Source organism: Parus major, chromosome 1 (genome assembly GCF_001522545.3).
Source record: "Parus major isolate Abel chromosome 1, Parus_major1.1, whole genome shotgun sequence".
NCBI classification, from domain to species: Eukaryota; Metazoa; Chordata; class Aves; order Passeriformes; family Paridae; genus Parus; species Parus major.
In genome coordinates, this window is record NC_031768.1 from 3,028,208 (window position 1) to 3,053,989 (window position 25,782).

The 25,782-nt window shown below is 43.3% G+C and overlaps 1 protein-coding gene across 4 annotated transcripts in view; it reads right to left on the reverse strand.

Moving 5' to 3' along the window:
• ERG (ETS transcription factor ERG) overlaps nt 1–25,782 on the reverse strand; it is a 138,369-nt gene that overhangs the window by 92,032 nt on the left and 20,555 nt on the right. For 3 of the 4 annotated variants that reach the window (XM_015641426.3, XM_015641407.3, XM_015641450.3), the window contains exon 2: nt 9,285–9,372. In XM_015641426.3, coding sequence (XP_015496912.1) covers nt 9,285–9,323 — 39 coding nt within the window. In that variant the 5' untranslated portion in view covers nt 9,324–9,372. Of the gene's footprint in view, nt 1–9,284; nt 9,373–25,782 lie in introns of those variants that run through there. The other variant, XM_015641442.3, reaches the window with a different exon arrangement.

Here is a 25,782-nt window from a genome sequence, read left to right on the forward strand (position 1 = left end):
GGGATGGACAGGGATGGACAGGGACAGCCAGAGATGGACAGGGACAGCCAGGGATGGACAGGGATGGACAGGGATGGACAGGGACAGCCAGGGATGGACAGGGACAGCCAGGGATGGACAGGGATGGACAGGGATGGACAGGGATGGACAGGGACAGCCAGGGACAGCCAGGGACACCCAGGAACAGCCAGGGACACCCCAGGGACAGCTAAGGATGGACAGGGACACCCAGGGACACCCAGGGACACCCAGGGCTGAGGCCCCTCTCAGCTGGGGATCCTCTCCAGGCTGAGCAGATTCCATCTAACAAAGAGCTAAACACAAGTCCCTCTGTGCTTAGTGTAACTTGACCAAGTCCCCATGGAAAGAGTGCAAAGACACAGGTGCTTCCCAAGGAAAAGGAACCCCTTCCTAATAAAGGTCTCCCCTTTTCTTTAAGAAGGGAACCCAGATACTGCTTAAAGTAATTGAATGGTTTGGGAAGGAAGGGCCCTTGAAGACCATCCAGTTCCAACCACCCCTGCCATGGGCAGGGACACCTTCCACTATTCCCAAGGTGCTCCAAGCCCCATCCAACCTGGCCTTGAAGATTTCCAAGAACTGTGCAGCCACAGCTTCTCTGGGCAACCTGTGCCAGGATTTCTCCCACACTGTTCACAGCCTGGACATGCCAAGTTTCTGGGATCTTGGAAAATCTCTCTGTGTGACTAAGTGAGTATGGATAGAAACCTGTGTCAGCCCACCCTGGAAGGCTCACAGCACACCTCAGATTCACCTCCCTCCTTCCCAGTGTAATTTGAATTTGCAATAGCAGGTTACAGTGTCCCACTGAACATTTACTGCTGTTCAAGGAGGTGATAATGACTGCCAGCAAGTTTATCTCTTTGATCCAAGGCAATCACAGATGATATGGAATACACAACACACATGCCAAACACTCCTTTAAGCCTCAGCAGCAGAAGAAATTGATCCCTTCCGTGTCACAAAATAAAACCCCCAAAACACTGGAAGCAACAGAATCACAGGCCTGGAGATGTAGGAGAGTAGGTTTAGATGGGATATTAGGAAGAAATCTTTCCTTGGGAGGGTGGGCAGGCCCTGGCACAGCTGGGGCTGCCCCTGGATCCCTGGCAGTGCCCAAGGCCAGGCTGGACATTGGGAGCTCCTGGGACAGTGGGAGGTGGCCCTGCCATGGCAGGGCTGGCACTGGATGATCTTCAAGGTCCTTTCTACCCCAAAACATTCTGGGATTTGTATCTTACAGTAAAAGTCACCCATATTAGTTGAATTTAAACATGCTGTAAATCTGGAGGGCAACATTTGGGGTTTGCAGGTTATTAGGCAGCAAAAAGCTGAATTTCTGAGGAGGATGTGGTAGTGAAGGAAGCACTGTAGAGTCTCTTGGGAACAGAACTCACTGGGCACACAAACACGGGATTTTAGGGGCACAGCAGTTACCCCTTCTGCTCTTCTAAGTGAGGACAAGATACATTTTTTTGAGAAATAAACAAAATTGCACCAGGAAAACACATATTGCACAGAATCAGTTTCTCTAATTAAGCATGTATGGAAATACCCAAATATTCCCTTACTGACCTGAGCCAAGGAAGATTTTCCCCAACAAGAATTTGAATTGTCTTGAGAAAGAATACTGGGAGTCTGAAAACATCCTACAGAACAACAGGAAAAGACTTATGGCAAATGATAAAATAGGAGGTTGATGAAAGGTATCTAATCAAATGCCCATAATTGTTTATGAGGTAATGTCTGTATTAACAATCTAAAGAAGGGGATAAAACAACACATCAGCCAAAGATACTGCACCCCAAAGTCAACTCTGGGACACCAACAGGATTGGTGAAATAATCCAAAAGAGCCTTGAGGAGATAAGAACATGGTAGGAAATAATGAAGTAAAAATTCATTCAAAGAGGATGGGGCTTAGAATATGTTGAAATGTGAGATTTTCTAAAACGGGAGTGAAGAGAGAGAGGAGGAGCAGGGAGAGTGTGAGAGAGGAGAGGTTCATTTTTGAACAGATGAAGCACATCACCAAGTCCAAGAGAATCATTTATCCCTGTCTGGGCTTCTGGAGCAGCAGCTCCTGGAAAATGCCTTTCAGCCCTACAAGGCATTAGCAGAAGTGTAACAAAGTGGTCATTTATGACCAGTTTGTGACCAAACAGCCAGGACAGCTGAATGCTGGGCTGGATGCAGAGGTAAGGGGTGAAGCTGCCTCATCCCCACCACCCAAAATGGACCCAGAGCAGAACAAATGTGCACACCCTGAGGCTGCTGGCAACCTCCCCTCAGCTCTCCCTATAAATCTCCCTCTTCAAGAAGGTGAGGAGGAGCAAAGTCAGTGTGAAATTGAGGAGTTTGAACCCATACAGAGTAGCTGAATATGAGGAAATTCTTCACAGTAATGAGTCCTGGGGAATCATCCTGCAGGAAAGGTGAAAAAATAACCCATTGCTTGGGCTATTTGTGGCCAGATGAAGACAAAATATAAACCCAGTGTATGTTAAACAGTAACCTCTGAGTTGCTTGGAGCTCATCTCCACACATCTTTAGCATTTGCTCTGCAGATCTGTGTGAGGATAGCCCAGGGCAGGTGGTTTCTGTAACCAATTTTCCAGGAAGAAGGACACAGGCCTTCAGAGAGGCCTAAGGCTGCTCCAGAGCCAGACTTTCTTGCACCCCTTCCCTTCAGTGATCTCAATGAAGCCACACACAAAAATGACAGCTTTGGAAGCACAAAACAGCATTGGGCACTTGGGCTCGTGGATTTGCTGACCGCACATGCCAGGTTGGGCGGGACCTTAGGAAAAAGGGACAAATATTTTGGCAGTGGGCTTGAGAGACCTTTACAGGCTGAGATTTGGGAGCCCTGAGTCCCACTCCAGGCTCTAGAGCAGAGCAATAGGAACAGGATGAATCTTCTTTCTCAGTGTCCCCAGACTATAACCGGTTTTGTTCCTGTTCCAGTTTGTCTTGTCTTTCTCAACTTCTTGTAGCTTCTCCCCACCCTCAGCTTCCCACCCTGGCTCTGGCTTCCAAGACCATCCATTTTATGATTTCTCCCCATCACCAGTGGAAACATCCAGACTTTTAACCGTCTGGCAGACTGCAGAAATGAGATTTAAACACATCTGACTCGATGTAACAAAGGGTTCGTGTAAAGCACATCTATCAGCCAGAGCTCTGAAAATGCATTTGGTACTCTTTAGTTTGCTCTTTCCTGCTTATGAAGAAGATAATTTTTGTTTAAAAATGGCCCCACTTAAGGAATTATCCATGCCATTAGTCCCTATAACAATAGAGATTAAAGTCTCTAGACCATCCCCTATCAAAACAGCATACTCTTCTTTGAACATGTCATTAACACTGTTTTCCATCTGGTTGTTGGCAGCAATCTTGGATTTGCTCCGAATTGCTGAAAGTTCATCAATTATAGCACACAGAAGCCATTATCTCTCTTTTCCTTTAGCAAGGAGGTATTTGCTCAGGCAGACAGAAGAGGTAGAATTCAAGAGCAAAGAAAAAATAAAAAGCAGCAAGAATTTACTCACTGGAATTCTATGGCAATCATTTGGTTACCATCCAGAATTTTAAGCTGCTGAGAAGTGAATCACAATTCCTGCCTAGGAGGGGATTCCAGAGTTCAAATCCAGTAGTGATTCTGGCATTATTAGAGGTAACTGATGTGTGCTGACACAGGAGGGAAATGGAACAGCAGATCTGAACCTTGGCAGTGTGGGAGCTCTGAATGAGCACGAGAGGGGAGGAGAGCCACCCACACCCACGGTAAACTCAGTTTATAAACTCACCCACGGTAAACTTCATTTTCTGAGGACACAGAGCAAGCTGTGGTGATCATTCAAACAAGATTTAGGGGCTGTAATCCAGCACAATTAGTAAGAAGAGCACTGAAACTCAAAGTGTGGTTTTACCCTGTCAGTACTAAAACAGGGGAAGAGCTTTTAAAGTTTCACCAGAATAATGAATGAAGCCCACAGTGAGAGGTAAGAAAAGGGGATGGAGCTACAACTGCTCAGCTTTGGGAGCTGCTGATACTGAAACCTTTTCACATCTATCATGAAGCAGGCAGCAGTTATCCCTGAGCAGCTGCCAGACACCAGATTGCAGCCCAGGTAACATCCAGGAGCTTGTTCCAGGGCTAAAGGCACCTTCTCCCAGCGAGAGGCCACTGCAGGGCTTTTGATGGGGTCATCACTGATTCATACCTGGAGGAGGGCTGGCTCATTAGTCATTAGCTGCTTTCAGGAGCAGTTATTCCCTATTTTCTGGAAGGGATAGGAGTATGTTATCACCTGGTGGCAGGCTGAGATTCAGCAGAGCTCCATTCTCCACATGGATCACCTCCTCATCCAGGCTGCAGTGGCTCTGTTTGCTTCTCGTGGGGCTTTGGGCAAAGCTCTTTGTATCCTTGGCTCAGATTTCCATGCTCTCACTCCAGCTGAGCTGCCCAAACACCACTTCATAAGCAATGAAAGAATTGCTTTAGCCATGCAGAGAATCCACAAGGAGCAGGATTATGGCTCAGGCAAGTCCCCAAAAAGTGTTGGGGGTAAAAGCCTGGCTTTACCCTCCTTATGCTGGGGGATAATAGTAATAATAGTAATAATAGTAATAATAATAGTAATAGTAATAATAATAGCAATAATAATAATAGTAATAATAATAGTAATAATAATAGTAAAATAATAGTAATAATAATAATAATAATAATAATAATAATAATAATAATTCTGTTGTCCTTCCCTTCTTGTCCCCCTGCCTGTTCAGGCAGAGATTGTATTGTGCATACAAAACTCCCAGCATTACAAAGGCTTGGATCCTATTAAGAGACTCTACAATTCCAGGAAAAATAACAGATTATATCAGACCCAGAATATGCTCCTTAACAAATAATACCACCTAAAAAAATCAGATTTAGCCACAACACAGCAGATTAGGTAAATCCAGAAGCATCTCTACACTGACATAATTTGAAATCCAACATATTCTTTCACAACAAACGAGTTCTGGAGTCAGGTTTTGTGATACTTCCAGTGACAGTGTGGGATGCTGTGCATGGAAATGTGGATTTGCCACCACAACCCAGGCAGAGAAGTGTTAAATTCAGGACTGGTTTTCAGAAACTGCTATGGAATAATGCTTTTATTTTGTCTGAAATAATGAATGATATGAATTTCATTATTATGAATAATGAAAACCAGGTTTTCATTCACTTGTAGTATCAGGAACAGCTTCCAGATTTGATAACCCAAATTTGACAGATTCAGAGGCAGCAACCTCAGTTCCATCCACAGAACAAATGAGGTTGCAGAGACACAGACCAGCCAAGCTTGGCTTGAAATGTTTGATGCCTTTGGAGAATTTTTTATCAAGAATGTCCTCTTTGATTAAGCTGTCTGGGGTGTAAATTGTTCCCATTCTCCACCTTCTGCAATGAAAAACAACCCAAAAGCTGCTGCCATTCACCCACCTCTTCAGCCATCCCACATCTCAAAATCATCACCAACAAACAGAAAAACCAGACCAACGAAACGTGAGCAGACCAAATCTTCCACCAGCCTTGATTCAATGAAAATCACACCCATTATCCCAGGAAAGACACCATTACTGATAAATACAGCTATTTTTATTTATTTTTTTTTTAACCTACACCATGCCTGAGATTCTCCTCTCCCAGTGAGGCCCAAAGGAACAGCAGTAACTTGTTTTTTTGAGAATTGGTTCCACAAAATCCCCTCACAGTGATGGCCCAAGCTAACTAAAGTCAAACAGACATTTGACCCTTTTTGAAACCAGAATTTAACCCCTTAAAAAAATACAAGGCTTTTTAAAGGTCAGTATTTACAGAGCATAAATCCCTAAAAAGAAAATATGGAAATCTCAGGCAGCATTTTGGAGTTTTTCTGTGGCTATGGATGTAAGAGCTGGAGTTTAATGATAATAGAACAACAAAAATATCACATTAAAGAGTGTGTAAACGACACTCTTACCTACACAAAGCCACAATTTTATCCATGTGAGGAGATTTATTTATTTCAGTTCTCTTACAGGCACTCAATGTCTAAAGCTGCTCAAAGATCAGGGTCAGAATTCCCCATATTTTGATGAACTGGAAATGAAAATCTGAAAAACATCCATCCTTTTTCTTGTCCACATCAAATGTTTCTTTCTTTTGTGCTTGGACAAAACACAAGGTCGTGACTCCAGTAGAATTACACATTAGGGAGCCACAGGGTCACCAGATCAATGTCAGATGCTTCATTGAAGTTGAAAAATGTAAAGCTTAATCTTTAGTATCTCTGGAATGAAGCTGCCCAAACAGAAGGAGGACACACACTTTGAGGCTTTCCAAACATTCCCAAAATTGGACAGGATCTGCCTGGGTGCAGAATGGGTAATTCTGGGTAAGAATCCAGCTCCATTCAGGGATGGATCACAAGAACATTGAGATTTGTTATATTTTCCTTCTGGCACCAGAAAAGGCTGATTTCAAAACATTACACACAAAACTCACATGATGCACATGAAATCCCCATTTCTGAAAAGAAGACATCTCTGAGTATTCATCTTGCCTTATTCTTGTATATTTTGCATTATTTTTCTGCACATGTTCAGGCAGAAAACTTAAACCTTGAAATCTGCCAAATCTTAATAATCCAGACACTTCCCAGAAAGTGAATTTTCAAAGTTCCAGCACTAAATGTGCATGGATGAGGCTGTGTCTGCTTGTTGAAGGATATAAAGAAACACCACCATGTGACAGAATACAGATAATTAAACAAAACCTCATCAGTGATGATTGTAATGAACCCAGTTTGTCTCCTCTGCATCATAACAGCAATGAGAGATCATAGAATCTTAAAATCATGGAATGGTTTGGGTTGGAAAGGATCTTAAATCCCATCCAGTGCCACCCCCAGCCATGGCAGGGCCACCTCCCACTGTCCCAGGAGCTCCCAATGTCCAGCCTGGCCTTGGGCACTGCCAGGGATCCAGGGGCAGCCCCAGCTGCTCTGGCAATTCCATCCCAGCCCCTGCCCACCCTGCCAGGGAGGAATATTTTCCTAATATCTTAACTTAAATTTCCTCTGCTCCAGTTTGAAGCTGTTCCCCTTGTTCTGTCACTCCAATTCCTGATGCATTGTCCCACCCTGGATTCCCTGTGGCCCCTTTGGACACTGGAAGGTGCTGTGAAGGCTCCACAAAACCTTCTCTCCTCCAGGCTGGAGAACCCCAACCTTCTCATCCTGTCTCCATAGGGGAGGTTCTCCAGTCTCTCTTATCAACTCTGTGGCCTGCTCTGGACTTGTTTCCATGTTCTTCTCATGCTGGTGGCACCCAGATCTGTGAGCAGGGCACACAGAAAAGCCCACCACACCAAAGAGGCTTTCTCACATCCCCTTCACTTTATGCTGCCTTGTTTTTAGGAATGTAGCTATGTCCACTTTTAAAGCTGAAATGACCCGAGCATCCATGGCTGCTTTCCAAAGAATGTGTTCAGACCACAGCAGGCCCTAATGACATAAACAGAAATCAGAAGGATTTGGAGTGGAGTTGGCCAGCTTTCCTGCCCCAAACACAGCATTAAAGTAATTGCCTTCCTCACACCCTTTTTCAATAAAACAGCAACTCTGGGGTGATGCTCTGCTGAGAACAGACTCCTAGAATTCCCTTGAACTCGCCAGTACAGAGATTTTTATGCAGCTCTCTTGCTGTAATAAGATACTTTCATACCCAGCCTTGCCCTCTCCCACTAACTCCTGTGGTTACAAAAACCTTCTCTGGGCACCAGTTTTGGCAGAGAGCACGAAACTGAGTTATTCTTTATGTTATTTCTGCTTCTGTGGGCATTTAAAGAGCATGAAGAGGTACTAAATCCCCCTCAATGTTTTCAAGTCTTACTGGTTGTAACCCATGTTAAGGCAAAAACTTAATTTTTTTGAGGGGAGGAGGATTTGTTATTCTGCTCTTTCCATAAAAACAACTGAGGACAAAAAGGCTGTGGAAGTGCTGGGTTTGGAAAACCTGGAGAGGGGGGAAGAACGAGCTCTCCCACTACTGCAACTCATCCTGGTAACTAAACAGGACCCAAAAACAACACAGAAGGATAGAGAGAGAGAGATTCTTTCATTCACTGAGTTTTACAGAAAAAGGGAGTTGTTTAAAATAATATTTTGTTTTTATTCTATGCTTCAGTTAAAAATAAGTTGTAAAGTGAGGCTTTTTCTAGAAAGAGCTGCTGCCTGGTAGATGGCAGCCAACCGAGGAGAAACTCCATGAAAGAAGTTGCAGAAAATGTAACTTCAAAGGAAAACAGACAGAAAGGCAGTCAGAAAGACTAAAAGAGTCCACAAAAGATCATCCATTCCCAGCCCTGCCATGGCAGGGACACCTCCCACTGTCCCAGGAGCTCCCAATGTCCAGCCTGGCCTTGGGCACTGCCAGGGATCCAGGGGCAGCCCCAGCTGCTCTGGCAATTCCATCCCAGCCCCTGCCCACCCTGCCAGGGAGGAATTTCTTCCTTATATCCAACCTGAATTTCCCCTTTTTTCATTCTGAACCCATTTCTGTTTGTCCTGTCACTCCAGTTGCTGATGAAATTTGTGTGCAATACCCCAAAATTATTTGTTCTCTGCAACAGCTACATCTGCCAGATCTCACAGGTTCCAAGTCTTCCATAAAGAAAGATAAGAAAACCACAGCAATAATAGTAATAATAATAACAATAATAATAGTCATAATACAGTAAAAAAACCCACTCCCTTCTGAAATGCAGCAAACCAATGCTGGCTTTAAAGTGTTTTAAACATTGCACTGAATATATGTAAGGGATGCTTATTTGGATCTGAATTTTTGCATTATGCTCATTTTCCTTCTGCAGCTGAATTTAATGTTTGCCACTGTATGTCATGGAGCAGAATCAGGGACATAGAAATCCTGTATTTTTCAAGGAGGTGTATTTTATCAAACACACCAAATATTAAAGGATGATCAAGGAGGGTTAATTTTAGAAAAAGCTATCTTTAAAATATCCACGTGCTTCAGAGCAGATCACACAGGTGTCAGCAACAAAGGCTGCAGGGCTGACTCAGACAACAGCATGTAAATATTGAGGAATAAAAATCCCATGTTGGGCAGTAGCACAATTTATAAACATGCAAGAAAAGCTGTGGTATGTGTACATATTCTTTAATTTTATGGCTCTCCAAACATCAGAGGACTCACAATAAACAGGAAACTAACCTTGATGTGAGCTGCTGGATCGGGGACAGTCTGAATCATGTCCTTTAACAGGCCAGTGTGTTTACCAGGAGCTCAGATCCCAAGGCAGCTGCATAACCAGAGAAACAAAAGTCATATCATTTTACTTTAAATGTTTATTTTCAATATAAATCTCTTTTCATAGACTGATAAGCATCTTTCCTTCACCAGACCTCCTCGAGACTCAGCACAGCTGAAGCTCTGAGACACTTCTGCCTCCACAGGGTCTGATGAGGATTTATTTCATGCAGGAGAAAACATTCAGCCCTAAAGTTTTTCATGGAAAAATGGTCTTTATGTGCAATGTAGGGTTTTCCCAAAATAAGAACTTGGGACTTGCTCTGCCCTGCCCAGCCCCATTATTCACCAGAGCTATCAGAGATTTCCACGAGCCATTCTTCCCAATTTAGAAACACAGCAGGACTGGGACAGATCTGCAGCTGATATTAAAAAGGACCATTTCACTGAAGCTGTGCCCATTTACAAGAGCTGCAAATCTGGTCCAGACCCTCAATTAACAGCACTTCAGACAGGGATGTTCTGGAATCCCTTATCCATGTCCAGTAATCGAGTGCAGAGGGGCTGGGGCAGGTGGGTGCATTTGTCTGCATGTGTAGGGGGTGGAAAATCATTAAAGCTCTTTAAAACAGCAACAGCATTTGATGTAAATAATGTGGAGTACTACCCAGTAACTTGAACACCAAATAACTGCTAATAAATTGGGATAAATAAATCAAAAAATTAGAAAATGTGGGAAAATGGGGGAACATGAGCATTATTTAAAGTAATCTTGTCTTTTTCTCCTCTCCCTTAAAGACTGGAAATTCCCATTTTTCACACAAGAGGTTTCCTTCTGCCCATGATCTTGATCTCAACTTTTAAAGCACAAGGCACTATCAGGGAAACAGTAATTTTCCTCAGCATCAGCTTTTTTTTATAATTTCATTATCTTCTCTCATGTTTACACTAACTTGAAAATCAAACTGCATTTTTACCTATTGATTTAGGGGAAATATTGCCTGGCTAACACCGAGCTGCAGTGCCCCAGAGACAGTGATGTGAGGGGACCATCTATGAACTATTCAAGTCTAATTTACATAAATTGCACTAAACAGTGCAATTAAAGTCATCACCATTCAGATCTTTGCACATTTCCCCTTTACTACTTAAAACAGCCAACTTTCCCCCCTTCAAATCCCTTCAAATCCATGAAAATAAAGTAGTTCATTTGAAGGCCTACTAAAGAAATCCCTAACCAAGCCAAATTCCCATTTTGTCCACTTTTCCCAGCTATATGTGGATGATTAAATGGGATACTGACATCATGGTTTTAAATGAAGATTTTTCTTTCCACAGAACTTCAAAAGCAAGAGATGCTTTTTCAGTAAAAGCAGAATTTCACCAGCAATGTTGTTCAGATTGAAGTCAGACAGAAACACCAACAGCACTGACGTGCTTTTAGTTCCCTCCCTCCCTTCCCCAGTAAATCCATGCCTGCCACATCCTCATTGGATTTATGGGATTCATATTTTAAGCTTTCGAAACATCACACACAGGATCTGGAAAGTGCTAAGTTTCACATAAACTGCACAGAAGAGTATTTTGAATCCAGTGTTAGGTCATGTTTTCAGTGTTTTCATACTCCCAGCACTGTGATGCCACAACTGCACCTCGCCCCCAGTTAAAGAAGCCCACCCAGGAAAGGGGATTTGTGCCACATCCAGATTTATTCTGGCCTTTGCTCAATTTCCAGCAACACCTAAGCTTTAAAAACACGTGTTGAGCTCAGAGGTAGGAACTCCATCCCAAAAATGCCCTGTGTCACTCAAACCTTCCTCTCAAACCTCAGTCTTGAAGCTCTCAGGGTGAAAGAGAAGTTGTTTGAGCTATTCCAGGCCACTCATCCCTGAAAAAGATGGATCCTTTATGGAAGAGAAGATGACAAAAGAACATTTGCAAACCAGTTGCCAACTCTGCACCACAAGGAATGGGAATCAAAGACAAGCAAATGTTGTCCAATATGAGTTGGAAAAATTAGTATGTAACTGTTCTGGACATTTGACTTTTCCCTAGTACTGTTATGAACTTAAAAATGAATTCTGTTTTAAACTCAACCTTTGGCAGTTCATTCTTCTTCCTCACCTGGATATTCCAGTCTTACTATTCTGAAGTGGGACAAGTCCTTGTCTACAAAATACATGATTTTTATCTGGAAATCATGGCTTAAAAAAAAAAAAAAGGCTATGACAGTTTTCCTTGCTTGTTCCAAACATAAATACATTTCTTATTATTTCAGCTCCACCTTTACAGGCTGGAATTGGAAGCTTCCAGACATTTAGTGTTAACATGAGAAAAAACTTGCTGGTATCTATTGCCAGACTCTCCTCCACCATCACCCCAAATTTCACGCTGGTCATGTCTGTGCTTGATGGTCTGTGACAGGGTCTGTTTGTAGTTATAGGGTTTGCTCTGCATCCCCTAAATTAGCAGGACTCTAAGGCTAAGAGCCAAAACTGACACTAAAGCCTGGTTTAGGGAGATGTCTCTTTCCAGGAAACTGAAACAACACAAACTGAAAGTTAAACACTGGCTTAGCAGCCTTTCTGATTAAGGGTTATCCTGGAAGGATATCCTGGATAAGACTGAGCAACCTGGGACAGTGGGAGCTGTCCCTGCACATGGCAGGGGATGGAATGAGATGATTCCTTCCAACCCAAACCTTTCTGTGATTCTATAGGAAGAATTTGTAGCCAGAGAGCGGGTTTTCTTACACTTCCTGGCATCCCAAGTCAAGGCTAACATTTACTAATCCAGCTTTAGCAGTACATTAGGACTGGTTTCCATCCTCTGTTGCATTCAAAGTGTCACACAGAAGGATGGCATTAGTGAGAAGTTGCAATACTTGAGACAGGAGATGTAAATTCCCCTCTGATGATCAGGACAGATTAAAATATCAAGACAGAAACTAGATATTGTACAAAATACGAGGCAGAGCTGGGTGTGCCAGTGCTACCCCATGCAGGAGATAGATAAACCCTGGAGCCTGCTGTCTTTCTGTGCACAGATTTGGGGAGTTATGTAAATACATCAAAGGGTTGGGGAATCATGTACAGATCTAGAGCTCACCAGATGTGATTGCATTGTTCTTTGTTTTTTATGGATATCTCAAAAGGATCAAACTTTTTAATGGACACATATACCACCAAATAACTGAGGCCAAATGTCCCCTTTATACGGGGGCTGAGTACAAACCTCTCACCTTGCAGAAAGGGATTTAGGTGCATTTTCAGTAACTTGGCATGCTGTGCTCACCAAGAAACCCCAGCAGGTTTCTCTTGACGTGTTCTAAACCCTGCACCAAAGTGCTGCAATGAGGCATGACCGGGCAGTGATCAAGGCTGACACAAAAGGGCTCCAGGCCAAACTCCGGCAGCCCGACGCCCACATGGAGCAGAGCAGGGCTGCAGCAAACAGAAATGCTCTTTGCCAGGAATGAACATGGCCCAAATCACAAGTAACAGGATCACTGAGGCTGGAAAAGCCCTGAAAGTTAATTGAGTCCAAGCTGTGCCCCATCCCAACCTTGTCCCCAGCCCAGAGCCCTGAGTGCCACGTCCAGGTGACACCTCCAGGGATGGGCACTGCAAAGCTCCCTGGGCAGCCCCTGCCAAGGCCTGAGCTCCCTTTCCATGGGCAAATTCCTGCTGCTGCCCACCCTGAGCCTCCCCTGGCCCAGCCTGAGGCCTGAGCTCTCCTCCTGTCCCTGTTCCCTGGCAGCAGAGCCCGACCCTGGTCTGGCTGCAATCTCCTGTCAGGGACTTGTCCAGGCTCCCATGAGCCCCCTTTTGCCCTCTTTAGCCTTTTTTTTCCAGGCTAAAAGTACTGTTCTGCACAGGGAATAATATTTGGAATACATAGCCAATTCTGGCTGATGAAGGGCTGTTTAATCAACAGCAAACGAGGCGCCAGAACTGCTGGGCCTGGTTCCTGGTGCACGGAAAGCAAGGACAATATTAAATGGTGATCCAAGCACAGCTCTGCCTGCAGGCTCTCTCCAAGGAATCTTGTGTCCCTGCTGCCTGAGATGTGGATATCACACAGGGGAACAGCTCAGAATGGCACTGGCAGAATAATCAAACACAAAGGGCTGGAGGAGAGCCTCTTTTCCTGTGACAGGCACCCAGCACTGGGACTGGCACACTCTGGTGTGATGAATAACCACACTGGCATCACACCAAATTTCTACCAGCAGGACTCAGGATGTTTACCATTACTCACAGGAGGTGAATCCCTGAGCAGCTATGCAGAATATCCCAAGTCAGTGCCAGCAGGATTTTCAGACCCCCTCACACTGTCATGCAACTGGACTAGTCACATATTTTAAAAGGACTGATGTTTTTCAGCTGTTGGAAAACTTTTGAGATGTCCCTTGCTGGATTGTTTTTCCAGGAAATCTCTTTTTGTGTGCCTGGGTCCCACCAGCACTGGTCAAACAGGGTGTACAGAGAGAAAGGCTGGGATATTCAAAAGGCAGAGCACTATAAACCCGCTCTCAGTGATGTGCACAAACAGCATAAGCTCCTGTTGCTGCAGGTTGGAGCTGCACTTCTTAGGTAGATTCACCCTTTCTGGACACCTAAAATAATTCCAGTTATGATGGGAGCCCTTGTGTAGTGAATTTAAGGCAAATTTAGGCTTGCTGCACTTTGGAAGCAGCCTACATAGCCAGGGATGCACTAAGAGAAAACTAGAGCGCAGTTATTTCCCCATGCTGTTACTTCATTCATACCATAGGGCTTTTCTGAAATTACTACATTGTTATTAATTTTTTTTAATGAAGTCCTTTAACAGAAGTAAGAAATAAGAGGTGAAATCCTCATCCACAAAAATAAACTGTTTGAACCAGCCCAGAAAGTCACCCACCCTGCCTTTGCTGATGTGGGAAAAACTCAGAAGATCCTTACAAGCCTGCAATTTGGGAACTGCTAAGCAGACAAATTAACAAATTAACTTTCCTGCCCAATATGGTACTGCAAGTTTATGCCTATCCTTCTCTAATATTTGCAGGTTTAGAAGAAGATGCTGCAGCTCCTGCTGGCACCTGGGGTTTGCCAAGAAGCCAAGGCAGCCTCAGCCCCTCTGTGCCTGCAGGCTTGGATTTCTGGGGAAAATGGCTCAAAATGCAAACTCCAGCAGTGTCCAATGAAGAAAGGCCACAGAAATGTTTATAATTCACATTTGTAAATCAGGTAAGTGTGAAACACAACTCTTCCACTGGCAGGGAGCTATGACACAGCAGAGCTGCATGACACGAGCTCAAAGCTTTTATGTTTAACTTGTGGTTGGGTATAACCACTTCCTTTTTTTTTTTTTATTTTTTTATTTCTTCTTTCACTGTAACCTCTCAGTGTTTGAACAGCCTCAACAATAAAACCTTGAGGAAAGATCTGCACCCTCAAGAAAAGCTACGGCCAAGGCTGTTCACGTGCAGTCAGTATTTGCTGTTAGGGTAAGATCTGCAGGTGAATACCACAAATAAAACCACAGTAAAGGACAAGAAATCAAAAACATGAAAAGATGTGCCAAGCCAGGAGGTTTCTTCAAATGTCCATTCTCAGTGACAACTTTTTGTACTTACCCTGACCTCACAGGACAGAACCCACTGCCTGTGTTGTGTACTGTCTGATGTGCTTAGTTCTTTAACAGCAATTGAAATAGAAGTATAACTCATTGACATTTTGGAATGACATCTCTTGACAGTTTGGATGAGGGATTTTTAAATTTTTTTTTATTATATGGCGTTATTTGTTTAAAAGAATCAGTGGGAGAAATAAAAACTGAGTGGGGCTGGTTGATTGACAGGGCTGGTCTCAATTCTGGCTGCAAAAAAAGTTGCCAGATTTTTCACATTGAAGAAATACTTCCAGAAGTTAGCCATGGACTCATAGAACAGTTTGGGATGGAAGGGACCCTAAAGCTCATCCAGTGGCACCCATCCCATGTCAGGGCCACCTCCCACTGTCCCAGGAGCTGCCAATGTCCAGCCTGGCCTTGGGCACTGCCAGGGATCCAGGGGCAGCCCCAGCTGCTCTGGCAATTCCATCCCAGCCCCTGCCCACCCTGCCAGGGAACAATCCCTGCCCAAGATGCCAAGATCCAGCCCTGCCCTCTGCCCCTGGCAGCCATTCCCTGGCTCCTGTTCCCCAACATCCTTGTGGAAAGTCCCTCTGCAGCTCTCTTGGAGCTCCTTTAGGCACTGGAAGGTGCTCTAAGAACATCCTGGGGTCTTCTCTACTCCAGGCTGAACAGCCACAACTTTCTCATTTTGTCTTCATAGGTTAGGTGCTAAATCTCCTTTTTTAAACAATTGTTTTTAGAATTTTTTTTTTCTGGAAATAAGGAAAACTCTCCCACCTAGCCCTCCTCCTGAAAAGCCTCTGAGGATTTGGTTTCATGCCCATACTGACAAGTTCTCTCCCTCAGACAAGGTTAACACTATTTCTGTCACTTAGGTCAAGAACACTGGTCTAATCCCCTTTCTGATGGGATTCCCTTCCAGCAGCACCAGCTGGAATGCAGTGAGTCCTGGTGGCCCTGGAGAGCTCAGGACAAGGCAGGAGGGAGCAGCTCAGGGCTCCAGGTAAGACCTGCCCCTGTTGAAGCTGACCATGACACCACAACTGGAATATCACCCTAAGCAAGTCAGTAAGCAAGGGACAAGCCACTGTCACCACGTGTTTGAAGAGCACAGATGGCCAGGGTTTAGCTGGCTCTGGCCTCTCAGCAGTGCTCCATGTCCCTGAAGTGTGTGGGGACAAAAGGACGCAGCACTCTGAGAACATCTCTGCCATCCCTGTCTGTATCTTGCCCTCCTGGAGTTCATCAACACTGAACATGGATTTTCTTCTGAGAACATTTTTCTTGGAAGGGTCAATTCTACAGAAATTCCCTCTCCTCCTGTTTGAAGGATGGACAAAGGCACATTTCTGTGCTACCACCCAAAAGTGTCTGTACAGCTACTGCTTATCTCACGTTCCAGCCAATGATCCCAGGGGAGGACACGGCCCTAAATTAGCTCATTTACAGTAGGAACTTTAAACTACAGCCAAAAATATTTGGTTTTATTAGTACTCCCTATATAGGACGCCTCTGACCAATAACTTGTTTTATTTATTTTTCTGGTGAATTACCATGTTCTTATTCAAAGCCATAATGAGGATTATATATCGATGTGGAATGCAGAGCAGCCATTCCTGAAACTCCCAACTGCATATAAAAGAGTCTGGAATTCCCCAAACACTATCTCTTCAGCCCAGGCCACTTGCAAATGTGGTTTAACATGAATGAAGTAATATCTTCAGAAAGGAAGGAGACTTTTGAGTCACGTCTGACACATTTAACTGCACCAACCACTTTCCCCAGCTCAAGATTTTGACTGTGTGTCTTAATACCAGGCAGGGGTGTTTGATAATGATTACTCCCTGATGCTTATCCTGTTGCAGGATACTTGGACACACACATGGGATGCCAAGGGGAGAGCTAAGGCAGGAATTCAAGACTTTGTGCCCTTCCAAGTGGAAAAAAACAGAGGTCACCAGCAAAGTTCTGATATCCAGTCAAATTTCCCACCTTTCTGTCCCATGCTAGAGCTGCCCTGGCAGATTTCTGTGTTTACCTATTCAAACTCAGCTCAAATCCCAGCTCAGCTGAAGGTGTGCACCAGTCAGCCCTAAAGGCCATGGAGTAACCACCACATTATTCATGAGTGCAGGTTGTAATTATGGACCTTAGTTCTCCACAGAAATATGACTTCCAAAGAAAAATACTGCATTGTGGAAAAGCAGGATGACATCAGGAGAGATATATAGTGACAAAGAGTGGTTTCTAATCTACATTCATTCCACTGGTTAAAGCCCAAGTCTGTTTCAAACAATTTAACTGGTGATGCACATAAAATTACATCTGAGGAAAGACACAAACTGCTTGCAAAATAATGAATGACTAATTACCTCGAGGTAAGGAAAACTCATACTTCCTTTTTAAAGATAAAAGCAAATAAAAATGTTTTAGAAAGTGGAACAACAAGATCCAATTCAATAATAATGAATTAAATATAGACTCATGGAATCACAGGATGGTTGGAGTTAGAAGGGATCTGAAAAATCATTCAGTTCCAACTCCCAGCCATGGCAGGGCCACCTCCCACTGTCCCAGGAGCTCCCAATGTCCAGCCTGGCCTTGGGCACTGCCAGGGATCCAGGGGCAGCCCCAGCTGCTCTGGCAATTCCATCCCAGCCCCTGCCCACCCTGCCAGGGAACAATCCCTGCCCAAGATGCCAAGATCCAGCCCTGCCCTCTGCCCCTGGCAGCCATTCCCTGGCTCCTGGCCCTGCAGCCCTTGGCAATTGTCTCTCTCCAGCTTTCCTGGGGCTCCTTCAGGCCCTGCAAGGCCACCCTGAGCTCAGCCCAAAGCTTCTCCTGGCCAGGCTGAACAATGGCAGCTGGGCCAGCCTTTCCTGCCAGCAGAGCTGCTCCATCCCTCTGCTCATCCTGGAGCCTCCTCTGGGCTCTCTCCAGCAGCTCCAGCTGCTCCCTGGGCTGGGCTCAGGGCTGGGGGTGGTCTCTCTGCAGGTGAGGTCTCTTACCACCATCCCATGGTGGGTGTTACCAGCTCCTTCAACCTCCCTTGGCCTGTACTTCTTGGACTTTAAGGCCATTTTTTAAAGAAAGATTGTTGGATTGGCCAATGCAGACATTCTGCACTCACTTCTGATTCCTGAATTTTCCAGACCAGGAAGGTTCCTGTGTGAACCTGAAATACAGCTGATGTACAGAAGATTGGACTAGATCCTCTAGCTGCTCTCTAGCTGTCAGATACCTCTGACTCTAGTTTTAATTTTATTCACAGAAGATCTGTTTCTAATAATCCCATGGAAAATGGGAGTGCAGAACCAGGACAACTTTTGCAGCACACACAGCAATTCATATATTCAACCACATCTGAGCATGGAGTACAAATTGATGGCACAGACTTAATAAGTAAACAGTAGTAATTATAAAAAGTCATGAATAACTGTGTGAACACCTCACAGCTTTTTCAAGGATAACTACTTGATTAAATCTGCATAATCAGAAATTACACACACCATGCACTTTCAGTAATTACTGAGTACATTAGACCTGTATATGATTTACTGCACATTATCCAACAGTTCTGTCAAACCCAGAAGAGTCCTGAATTGCTAGAATGAAAAAGAATATCTAAAAATTGGAGAACCTTCAATTCATTTTAGGGAAATCTAAAATATAATGACAGTTTAGAAATACATGAGCAAGGAAAAAAAAAAAAAAAGTTAGCATTTTCTCTGCTTTCAATAAATTTCTTCAGTTGTCATATTCAAGAAACGTATATGTTGTTCAGGAACAGAATGTACTGGCACTGAATCTGTTGCATGCAAGCTCTCACTTTTGGGGATGCAACAAATGTTTCTGTAATCTGCCCTGGAAAGTTGTCCTTTTTCTCTCCCCTGGTTTCTGGGGATGCTTCTCATTTTAATGAGGAAAATCACTGTTTTAATATATATATATATTTTTTATTTTATTTTTTTTTCCTGTGCTTATGGAGCTGTTTTTGTTGGTCCAGGGGCTGCAAAGAGCAGAGCCTGTCCTGGAGGAGTCACTCATGAGGGAACTCCAGTGAACACCTTGGAATCTATCCCAAGAAAAGTTCATTTCTGGAAGTGCTCAAGGCCAGGGGCTTGGAGAAATCTGGTCTATAAAAAGTGTCCCTGTGTGTGGCAGGGGGCTGGAACAGGTTGATCTTTAATGTCCAACTCACACCTTTCCAAGATTCCATGATAAACTGATAACATTTCAGCCTCGACCGGCACACCCCAGCCATGACCCAAAAGGAAAGAAATTAAGCTGGGCCTAAGGTGCTCCAGGGAGAGTGAAAAGTTGTCCCATATGAGGAAACTTCCCCAAAAAGAAGCCTGGCACAGCTAGGGACACCCAGTGAAAGTGAAACAACACTCAGCTGAGGTGTCCTCCAGCACAGCTTCCTTTCCAAAGGCATCTGTGGCACCTGATTCCCTTCTCCAGGCAGGTCTGGGTGTCCCCTGCCCTGGCAGAGGGATGGGGATGGTTTGTGGGGTATCAGGAAGGATGAAAAGTCCTTTGTGAAAGGATAAACAAGACAGAAGCGTGGAAGATCCTTCACACTCCCTCTGCAGGGTTTTTCTGTTGTTCTGAAGCTCCACCCTTCACAGGGAACATTAACACAAACAACACGACTGGCAACACCATTTTTTTTCCTTAAAGTATTCTTAAAACAAAGTGTAAATACTTGTGGTGATCCTTCTTCAGAATATTAGTAAATACAGCCAGCTTCCAGTGGAAATGATCATCTGACCACAGAACAAAACTAAACACCCTTTAAAGTTCTTCAGACTAACCCTCCTTTCTGTTACTAAATGCTTTTTTACTCCTTTTGTACGTCTTTGGCACAAAATACTTCTTTTTTTTTCATTTCTCTTTTTACTTGTGGCACTTTCAGCTTTGCTGTTGCAAAGCAGCAGAAAAAATAAAAAAAAAACCAAAAACCAGAACAGCTGTATAAATACAAGGTATTTAACAAATAAGTGACTTCCATTAAGTGTCGACCTACACTGCAAAAAACAGTTCAAATATACAGATCAGAAAGACTGCCACCTTCACTGCACCTTGAATCTCACTTTATCAATAAAAAATATTAATGCATTACAAAAATAGAAATATGCCACATCCTTAGCAAGACAGTCCCTTGGAAGGATATAAGTCATCTCCAATAATGCTTTGATTTGTGACCTTCACAGATTTGTTTTCTTTTTTTGTTTTTTTCCATTTCAAATGCATTTGAAGAATGTCTATAAATAGCTTATACTGACTGAATGCATAATTTTAGGCTCATTTTTTCAGCATCTGGATTTTGAAGTACTTTGCTAGATGAAACATGGACCTGTCATCTGTGAAACTGTGAAGTCCAGTGTTTAGAAAATTAGTATTTTAAGGATCTTAATGTATTTGCTAATAGTGAGTGTAAAGCAGTAGTATTCAATTTATAATGCATTACTGAACCTGCAAAGCAAGTTTTTAAGCACAAATGCAGGTTTGACTTAGAAATTCAAAGAAACAAATTTCAGATGGAAAAAAACCCCTCATTATTTCTATATATATGGCAAGGGAAATGCCTGTGCTCCTCCTCACACACTAAAAACAGAAGGAAGAGGAATGCAGTTCACCAAACCTGAATTCACAGCAGGCAAAAAAACTGCAGCAAAAACAGCACAGAGGGTTTTGCATGTGGATTAGTGAAAAAGAAATATGAACTATTTTATTAACTATAATTACTCTGTGTTTTATTTCCAGCTAGAGGAGCAAAGTGATTCCAGGATTAAGGCAGTTTCCAGTCCCCCATTTATCAGAACCTGGGAAGGTCCCATCCTGGAAAAGAGATATAGATGCAACCACTTTGGAAGCAGTTCCTCCAAAACAAATGAGAATAGTTGTAATGTGTAAAGACATGGAATCATCACAGAATTCCAGAAGGGTCTGGGTTGGAAGGACCTTAAAGTTCATCCAGTTCCACCCCCTGCCATGGGCAGGGACATCTTCCATTGTCCCAGGCTGCTCCAAGCCCTGTCCAAGCTGGCCTTGGACACTTCCAGGAATGGAATATCCACATCTTCTCCAACTTCTCTGTGCAAGAATGAACAGAACTTCTCAAGGAAAAGTCTGCAGTTTCCTTCTTGCTTAGCTTGAACTCAAAATCAGGGTTTAATGGAACAAATACTATCCAGACTTTCTGTAGATGTAATAGGAAGCTCAGGAATGGGATACAGGAGGGTTTTCTTAAGCATTGGGGCCTTTTATATTTGGTTATTCTGTAATTAGTTGTTTTTATTGACATACGGCCTACAGATGGGCTGATCCATGGCTGCAGAAACAGGGCCAGAGTTTATGATCTTGCTGCATTTATTGTTGTGCCTTCCACGAGGGCTCACAGAAACACCCAGCAAGCACAGGGCTCCATCCCATTGCTGTCAAAGAGCAAAACTAGCACAGATTTCAGCCCCTGAGGATCAAACTCCAACCACTGCATGGGCACACACATGTTTCACCCACTACTGAAGGGATTCCTTCCTGGAAGGAAGCAGTAATTCCTCCAGCCAGGAGTTCTGCTGCAGAAAATCACTCATTCCCAGGACTGGCAGAAACAGAGAGACATTTTAGAGGCAGGAATAATTCCAGTTGTTCCTATAGCAGTGGAAACCCAAATAATGCCTTGCCCCATGACAGGATTGGGTATTTGGGATGGTATTTGAGGGCTGTGACACTGCATGGGAACTTTGCCACAGGAATATAAGACACTGCACCCCAAGCTGGACATCCACCCTTCCTTCTGGTCCTGCCATATATTGGATTCCTTGTCACAACATTGTTGAGATTCTTCCAGTACTTTCATAATCAACATGTTTCCTTTGTTCTCTCCCTCCAAAGCAACAGATCCCATCTCAAATTCTCCTGCTAAAATTTATGAGACATAGATATGTAATAATGCTGAGATTTGATGGTGGTTATAAACCTGACGGCAGAATCTGAGTTTAGAATACATTTTTATGTATTTCCATGCAATTTTTTGTTGTGTTTCAGCCCCTCTTCCCGAAAGATGCAACTTTAAGCAAGAATTATCAGTATGTTTTAATACTACACACAATTCCCATTCTTTTTTCCTGTTACCCTCCCTTGGTATTTCCCCAGCTCCCACTATACCTAGGAAGGACATTTACCCAGTTCCCATTATTACCTAGGAACTGCTCACTCTTTTTTCCACTTTTAATGTCTAAAACATTTTCAATTTCCAGATCTCACTCCCATCTCTATACTCAACAAGAGCAGAAAAAATGTTTCACCCAAAAATGATTCGGCATCTTTTTATTCCAAAACCCTTCTGTGCTCATCCTGGCCGGTTCCAAGAAGAGTAATAGTGATAGAACAAGGGGGAATGGCTTCAAGCTGACAGGGAGTAGGGTTGGATGGGATATTAGGAAAAAATTGTTCCCTGGCAAGGTGGGCAGGGGCTGGGATGGAATTGCCAGAGCAGCTGGGGCTGCCCCTGGATCCCTGGCAGTGCCCAAGGCCAGGCTGGACATTGGGAGCTCCTGGGACAGTGGGAGGTGGCCCTGCCATGGCTGGGGTGGCACTGGGTGATTTTTAAAGTCTCTTCCAACCCAAACTATTCCATGATTCCGTGATGATTCTATGAATTACAGCACTGCTCTGGCCACTTGTTCCATCTGTGCCCACCCTTAGAGAAATCTGGTTTTTATTCTTATTCCTGGTCACAGTTTCCACTGTTGCAAGTTGAACTGCAACCATTTGCACTTTGCTGTGCTCCTCTGAGAGAAGTTCAGCTCTGTCTTCTCTGCACCTTCCCAGTACAGAGCCAATTATAGTAATAACAGTAATTTATTTGTCTGTTCTGCAAACTTTGGACTTTTTTCATTCATGCTTTTGACCTCTTTCCTCGGTGCCACACTGGCTACTACCTGACTCTTTTAGGAATTCTGTACAGCTAAAAAAGATATTTAATGTCCCTCTCTGTGGGTACATCTGCACATGTGTGTGGTGTTACAAGTGAAGGCATTATTTCAAGAGCATATGAACCATTAGAATAGGTAATTGGGCTATGTTCCATTTCTGAGGGGCAAACAGGCATTGTAGGTATCTCATACTGACTACATGTTAAAATAGCTTTTTTCTGTCTGCCAGTACATTAAAAACAAACTGGTATGTGGCTATGGTGGCCTCTTCAATTCTTCAAACCACTGAACTGACATGTCAGAGCTAATGTATGATCACAGCTTTAGCAGGATTCAAAGCCCTGGAGCAGCTCTAAGACTTCATTTTGGGTTCCCTGAAGTTATTAACTATTAGAAAAACTCAGGTGTGTCAGTATTAAAGACCTTTTATTAGGCATGTTGGCATGTAGATTAAGATACATGGTCTCTGTAACATCAATCTTGCTGTTCCTTAAACAAATGTACCCCTAAAAGAAGGAATAAAGGAAGCTCCAAGTTCAAAGAATTTAACTCAGTGATGCAAAATATTGCCTTTAAATGCAGACCAAATTACTTCCACTTTTTTATGTTTTTAGGTGTGTTTAAATGTCAGTCTCCAACCTCTAACAGCAGTGACTCTACCTTTTCAGTAGAAATAAAAAACTAAACTACTATTCTCACCACTCCAAGCTCTAACTTACCCTTGTGCTAATGAAATAGAGTTGAGATGTTAAGAACAAATCAGTATTGTCACCTTCACTCACTGTCTGATGATTGCAGTTGCAATGTGGCATAATTTTGTAATGTGGCATAATTTTGTAACAAAGCAACTTGGAAGTTCACTTTTAGAGTGTTTCCACAGTGGGTTGTGTGTAATTCTTGTGCTTCATCTTCAAGCACCTCACACCTCACAGAGCTGCTTGAGCAGGTACCTGACTCAGTCTCAGATATCACAGATCCTGCAGTAATTCCATCTTGCCTCAAGTAGCTGCTCCCAACATCATTTTCCCCCTTCTCCTCGCAGAAAGGCAGGAGGAGACGGGCTGGTGTTTCCAGAATTGCACAAAGCACGATGATTTGACAATCTTCATCCCATTTCTGAGGCCTGGAGGGCAGCTGGGGACCCACAAAAAATCCCCCCTCAGGGAGACCATGCTCAACATCGACAGAAAAATAACATGCTCCAAATATCTTCCCTTTTCCACTGGCTACAGAGGGAGTTTAATGGAGACAAAACACCCTTCACTTCTGGGAGTAAGCAGGGCATGTAGTCAGGGGGTAAGGAACAATTAGGCCTCGTTTATATTTGTGAAACAATTAGTCATTAATTAGGCCGGCTTCACATTTGGAAAAGGGGAATAGCTTTAATTAGACTGGAATTACATCCCTCTGACAGACTTCAGAGGGAACTCTAAAGGCAGGATGCAAACTATAAAGTCTGCCAGGCTTTTACAGCATTTAATGGCTTATGGAGCATATTGGAAGTATACAGTCCTTTCAGTGTGTATAACAACCATCTGCCACAAAACCCCACATCCCTGCCAGGATCACAGCTACTCAATGGGGGGAGAAAAAGAATTTGAAAACAGTAACCAAATCCCCTGCTTGGATCAAGCATCTTCAGCTGCATTTGGGCAGCTTCTCTCCCTAATCTAGAAACCTCTATCCCCGTGGAATTCTTGCCATGGAATATAAGGGAAAAATGAAGTGGCATTTAAGGAGATAAATATTTAATGTATAGCTACAAAGTACACTTTCTCTTCTCCAGTCGTGCTGTTAACTAGAGGAAGGGTCTGCACATGAACTTTCAGCCCTAAGTAAGTAAAATTAATTTAATTGATGCCTTCTGTTCCTCTCTCTGGGGCTGAAAATGGGCACTGGCCTCAACATAAAAGTTTCTTGGGAGCTGCAGTTGTTCTGCAGCTTAGTTTGAATTGTCTTAGCTCAAAACCCCTTCCATGGGGATAAAGAGCAAATCTTCCATTGCAAGTTGTGGGATCACTCCCTTAGAGTCCAATGAATTATTTCTGGAGTTTGGCTTTGAGATAAATTTGGACAATCCAATCAAAGATATTTACATTAAAAAATACAAGCACACTCCCATCCTCTGAAATCAAAAGCAAGCAAAATGGAAATGGATCATGTTAAAATCCCAGAAGGGACTAGCATGGATGCATCCTATTTCCCAGGTATTTCCACCATGGAGCTACAGACTTTTCCACCCTATCATTAAAGGTTTTATTTAAAAAAAACACAACAATCTAACAACTCTAAGTGTTTTAAAGCACAGCTGTGGATACCCACAGTGTCTGTGAAACAAATGAAAGGGATTTTAAAATAATAATTTGGGCTTAGGAGCAAGAACTCTTTACAAAGGATTTCCTACACTTGTAAATACTCCCCCTTCTCATCTCAACTGTGGAAAAATGGGACACTTGTGGCATCTGAGTGTAAAAATATTCAGATTTAAAGCCAGACATGGAGTACCATAAGCTTGTTGGAAACCAGCACAGGTGATGCCCCACCAGCCACAAAGCTCTTCCTGCCCACACTTATACAAATTAACAGCTAAACAGGGCACCCACCATGCAAAAATTGTATTTTCCATCATCACTGGGGGAAAAAATCACTCTGGGAATAATTTCATAGCTAGATTTCCTGCTCATCTAACATTCCCTCAGGACACAGTCTGCCTCTAACACAGTCATCAGGTAAAAGAGAAATAAAAGAAAAAAGCATCATATCTATGAGGGAATGTACAGGCAAGGACACAGCTTGTTTCAGAGAAGGTGTTGATTTCCACAGGAAAGAAGAAGAGATAACAACAAAGGAAAAGCAGAATAGAACATTGTCTGATATGTCAGAAGACCAAGGAGGATAAC